Source organism: Tachysurus fulvidraco, chromosome 16, assembly GCF_022655615.1.
Source record: "Tachysurus fulvidraco isolate hzauxx_2018 chromosome 16, HZAU_PFXX_2.0, whole genome shotgun sequence".
In the NCBI taxonomy this organism is placed as follows: domain Eukaryota; kingdom Metazoa; phylum Chordata; class Actinopteri; order Siluriformes; family Bagridae; genus Tachysurus; species Tachysurus fulvidraco.
The window spans coordinates 8239285-8245284 of record NC_062533.1 but is presented as its reverse complement, the minus strand read 5'-3'; the positions used below and the strand labels follow the sequence as shown (position 1 = coordinate 8245284).

General features: G+C 39.5%; 1 protein-coding gene across 2 annotated transcripts in view; it reads right to left on the bottom strand.

Annotated features, from left to right (window-relative positions):
• Positions 1–340: 340 nt before the first annotated feature.
• brf1b (BRF1 RNA polymerase III transcription initiation factor subunit b) overlaps positions 341–6000 on the bottom strand; it is a 54041-nt gene continuing 48381 nt past the window's right edge. For both annotated transcript variants that reach the window (XM_027149063.2, XM_027149064.2), the window contains exons 17-19: positions 3696–3747; positions 1928–2105; positions 341–466 (exon numbers count right to left, since the gene is read on the bottom strand). In XM_027149063.2, coding sequence (XP_027004864.1) covers positions 429–466; positions 1928–2105; positions 3696–3747 — 268 coding nt within the window. In that variant the 3' untranslated portion in view covers positions 341–428. The remainder of the gene's footprint in view (positions 467–1927; positions 2106–3695; positions 3748–6000) is intronic.

Genomic DNA, 6000 nt, shown 5'->3' with positions numbered 1-6000 from the left:
CAGAGCACCTTCAGACATTTTTAAAACAGTTGCTGTCAGACTAGAAACATCAGAAACATCATACAGAATTGTCAAAACATTGTAAAAACATGACCGGAGTGGTTTTAATTCCTAAACAAAAGCTCACCAGTCCTATTAACATGTGTATGCTTTGGTCTACACTTTTGGGTTAAATCTACACTCCTGGTCTTCAGTCATGTGTTTTCCACACGTCACATGCACCCTCAGATGTCTCTCTATTGTCTCAGACGCTGCAGGAGTTTTAACACGTCCAACGACGCATGACTGTTCCTTCGTGGTAGTGACAATAGCTCACATGATGAGGCCCTGTTTTTTTCTCTCTCTCTCTCCTGTCTCTATATCGGAGAGAAAGCATCTCTGTGGCTGATGAAATCATGGCTTGCTGGTGGGACGACAAAAACTACACACTAAAAAACTTCCTCCTCTTCGACTTCACAGCCATATTCTGGAAAGAGAGGCAGGTTTCATGAATTGGGTTTATAATATTAGATTTAAAAGTTGGGATGGCATGCAGTCTACCCCCTGTCAATCAATCTGTGAGCTCATGCAGGTGGAATAGGGCAAATAACATTCATTATGAACACATACGGATACAAATATTCATGTTTTTTTTTTTTAAATAAATGTAACAAATATGACAGATTTTCATAAAAAGAACTTGACAATGAAATTGAAATTGTGTTTATTGTCCTTCGACTTTAATAAATCATGTGTAGTTTTATTGTGTTGTCACAGTATGTGCTGTTGTCACACTAAGCTGCAAATCAAATTTCCCAGGTGGATAATAAAGTGAATTGGACTCAATTGAACATTTCCCTCAGATTTTCATCTTAGGGGGAATTTAAGCTTAAGGCGGATGAAGGGGGAGTGATCTTTGTATTTATTAGGACTGTAATAGTCTTGTCCAGGCAAAAAAAATATTTTGGGTCAATATGTCAACTCCTATGGGTAGAAGGTTATTGGTTTGTTTACTATCAACAAAACCTCCATCCAAAATCCATACTTCCATCCAATTTTCCAGACCTATACAAGAGCCTGAAGGAATGTATAGTTTTAATGAAAGTTATATTAAAAAGAACAAACATTAACCTTTGACTGTGAATCTTAGGACTCACACTGAAACATAAACTATTATTCATAATACATGTATAATATGTGCCTAAAAGACCGTTACACAAATTAGAAAGGCTTTACATAAATGCATAATGCATAAATGAATGGTCTCTTATTTTCTTTTCAGATGTAGATTAACAGCAGTGCTCTATATGTTCTCTATTCAACAACTGCTGATATGCTTTTGCATACTTAAGTCCATTAGTCAGAGTGAGTGTGCAGGTGTACAGCTGACTCTAATGTCTCCATTACAGAAATTATGACAGAAACCAGAGAAGTCCTTTCTTTTGCCTTGATCTTGGTTTCACTTTTATTTGCACTAGGTCTATTGAATTATTGACTCGGTCTGTATCACCCTTTGACCTTAGTTTTGTCTAAAGTATTGAAGGTCTTGAGCTACAGCCTTGAGCTCTAAGTATCTATGCAGTTTTCATATTCTATAATTAAGATCTTCATTGTAAATCTATTTAAATAATACATCCAACTTACATCTATAAATACACACACACACACACACACACACACACACACACACACACACACACACACACACACACACACACATACACACACACACACACATGTATATACTGTATACAACACTGATGTATATATATATATATATATATATATATATATATATATATATATATATATATATATATATATATATATATATATATATACATAAACCACCTTAAGCATTTTCTTCAGTCTGGAAATGAAAACATTTTAATCACTAACTGCAACTTCGTGACTGGAACTGCTGACCATGTCTGTTGCTCATACTGACCGTTCCCTCCCATGAGCTTCAGAGCACTAACACAGGGCTCTTCCACCTCTTCATCCTCCTCTTCCTCGGTGGGTTCCTCATATGCCACAGGGCCACTCTCAACGACTGGAGGAGGAGTAGGGTCAGGGGGAGGAGTCTCAGGAGTCACTGAGGGCAGTATCACAGCTTTTGGCACAATCTAAAAATGGCAGGAAGGAGAGCAGCCTGTGTTGATTTTTGACATGCTTATATTGACCTTCAACAAGCCTTGCATTAATCAATGATAGACTGAGGCCAATTTCATTCAGCACTCTGAGAAAACATCCACTAAAAATCAATGACGGGGAGCAAGATAGCAATAAAGTGTAAAAGAAACAAATGGGAAAACTGGATCTCTGCCAATTATGTAGTATATATGTATTCAGTATTGACGGCTTCAATAGCCATAAGGAGCAGTAGAAAAAAAACAACAAAGGAAAAGATTTTGAGAGGAATCACTGCCTGGGGATTCGTGAGACCTAATTAATTATCATGTTGTAGAAAAGCAAAGATGAGTATGGAAGTATAAGCTAATTATAGCTGGCATATATGACATGAGGGTTCTCTTGAGGCAGCTTCTCTGTATGACTGGTAGCAGCAGCAGGGTTCTACTGATTGTCGGAGGGAAAAAAAAACTGTGCACAGCTTCAGAAGCAGCCCTTCTGCTGGCCTCAAAGTGAGCCTGACGCTCTGCAATGGGTCAGTCCCCGACTGAGTTAACCCTAACGTGGATCAATCAAACAGAGGAGCTTGGCAGCTATAGAATCTCTGGGACTCATTAAATCAAACATGAAAAGAATGAGCATGGAAAATAATCTAAGTGAATAAATTAGAGGCTCAACTTAAACAAATGTGCAACTTTAAGCTTTTGCAGTCAGTGTAGTCAGTGTGTAGAAGGCCACTGTTTGTTGTCTCATATGTTGTAGAAACAGCTCTAGTGGCATGACATTTTATCCCACTGTGTACAGGCGTACCACTGTGACAAAGTTGACATTACAACTTCAGCAAACACAATAATAAATATCTTTGAGGGCTTCTCATAGTGAGTCACAGTGCATTTGCATTTTCCCTCTAGACCTTTCCTTGGGTTGAAGAGAGCAGTCAGATAAATGCTCCTGATTGTTTGTTGATGGTGACTCCTTTCCGATTCCCTCACAGGAACACATGCAGTTATGTAACACCAATTCATTTTGCTGTCTCTCTTCCGCCAATCAGAGCAGCTACTCCACAGCAACCAGGACAGGACTGGGAGGTTGCCTAGCGACGGCCCAGTTGACCCCCGCTAGCATTCTGTGTGTGTGTGTGTGTGTGTGTGTGTGTGTGCTCTCTTTCTCTATGCCTGCACGTACCTCTCCCCCGTTTCTCCCTCTCATTCTGTCTCTCACAGCACTGCGTCAGACTTAAATGCATGTTAAGCAGATCCTAATCTGAACGTACATCTCAGATGCACTCAAAGTAAACCAATTAAATAATCAATCCAAGACAGTAGACCCTGGCTTCAGAATAAATATGAATTCCATATAAAGTGCCACATGATTAATGAGAAAGATGTAGTATAGGACATGGGGATGTATCTGTTATTATATTAATGTACAGATTAGCTTCTAAAATATAAGAAACTGCCTATAATACAAACCATAGCACATATCCTTATGAAGCAATCTGGAATGTAATATTGTTTTATAATGTACAGTGAAACATTGCCGATTACACCTCATGTCTTTGCTTCTCAGTTTGAATATTTCCTCACCTGTATAGCTGCTCTTTTCTTCTTGTGATTTGACGATATTAGGGGGCGGAGCCTGAAAAAAGTGCAAAGATAAAACTTATTATTGACACATTCTTACAGAGTGAAATGCACATCTACTGTGTTCAATTCGATTCGGTTTACAACCACATTGGTTGTGTTCCATCCAGAATATGTTTCAATTACCGCTTGCAACTGCACACACATTTTGCAAAGAGATAATTTTAGCACTGGTACTGTAAACATGCCAGGGAAACAGATAACACTGGCAGAATCTTCCGGACTGCGCCCCATTTCGGACTGAATGCATGAAATAACCACAGCAGCAGTTGATTCGGTTTCTCATCACCGGCTGTGCACTCCATTTCAAAACGAAGTTAAGCATTCTGTCTCATCCCTTGCCTCCTCCTGCACTGCAGATTATTCAAGCCTAGCACTTTGTTAAGCCCAAGAGCTGCACCACTGGGTGAAAAGACACCCCTTGGCACTGATGAAATACTTAGCTTACAGCTGCCAGGAATCGGATTTCAACATCAAACATCCTGCTCTATTTAAGGCTAATATTAAAGACACTGTAATGAAAAGTTAATTAGTCTTGTGGGAGAACGGAAGCAGGAAATGACGGAACAATCTGGAGACAATGACCTTGATGTGCGCCTGTGCTGCTTCTGCGTGTGCAGAGCAAAGAGATCTCTGAAGAGAACATACTGTACAATTTATGTCTCAGTTCAGATGAAGCCTAAATAGAACTAGTGTAAGGACTGTGGAGAGAAACAGCAGTAGTCAGTAATGCAATGCTGCAAAATTCATTTAAAGGAGCAGTGATAGAAAGAGTTATGCTGGGAAATTATACCAAAAAAAAATACATTGAAATTAAAGAGAATTGTAAAGTGAAACTGGATCAATTTAATATATGGTTAAATGTCATACACAATTAAGAAATACACACCGCCGTTATCCACACACGTGTGTCTTTCACACAGGAGACAAACAAATTGAAATTAAATAGACGTTAACCGGGAAGGGGTCAAATGTTAAAGGAAGCGCAAATTGTTCATCTGCTTCTGCGATGAGATCAGCTGTGCTTAAACTTAGAAGCAGTTTCTGCAAAATGATGATGCAAGCAGAAGCCTGATGTATTACTGGGAAAAAGGATGACACACTGATACATTGTGAGAGAAGGAGGATAAGTTTAAAGTAAAAAAAAATGAAGTACTTGACGTCAGTGTTGTGGATGGGTTCTCATCCTTCAGGTTATTAATATATGGAAGCTATTTTATATACACATGCATGTATATTTTTTAGACATTTAAAGTTACTGTTTACTTGACCTTGTTTGGGTCAATTCCAAATGTTGACCAGTTCATCTGCTGGTTACGATCATAAAACCATATTAATAATTCAATTAATAATTCATAACAAACATTCAACCACCTGTTCTTGAGATACCATGTTAATGACAACCTAAGATGGATAGACAGATGAATGGAGACACAACCCATAAATACAATGCCTCCAGCACCGGTGTTGAAATAAATACAAATGAAATGTCAGGACAAAATCGGTTAGCAAATGAACGGCATTGCAGTCATTTATGAGTCAATCACCTGCAGATTAACGGCGGAAGGTGTAATTACAGAAAAATACCAGAGATATGCTAGTGTGTTTGAAATATAAAGGATTTGATATAACCAGCATTATTCGTTGCTAATGCATCCAATTATTATCAGTGTACCAACAATGTTCCTGACGTTGAGTTTGAAAATATAAAATGGCCACCTTCCATATCCATCCCTCTACATTTACTCTCAACCCAACAACAGCGTAAGCCTAGGCGGCGTCTGGGCCTCCCTGCTGAGTTCTCCCAGAGGACATGTGAGAGTGCTTTCCTGGCTGATAAACGAAAGTGCCAGTAATTAATCAGCTTAAGGAGGAGGAGGATGACGAGATGCAAACTGAGGGCTCGCTGCTCGACGAGCAGAGGGGCTTCCATTTCCTTGTGATTCATTAAGCGAGGCAGCTAGCACCAGCCATCTGCCAGATACAAAGCAAGCTTAGTCTAGCCTGCATTGGCCCAGGCTACTCTGTCAACTGCTGCTGGTGTGTGGAAGTCTGGCACTGATCTCTACTGTAACTGGGGCTTTAAGTTTACTCAACACAATACTGCAAAATGCTTAGACTGAGACCTGGATTCTCTAGCTGTCTGCGACTAACACAATTACCAGCATGAGCAAGCGACAGCAGGCAGTTGGCCTCTGGGAAGAATGTGGAGAATATCTATTGACTGCTTCTTCTTAGAGGGTGTCAG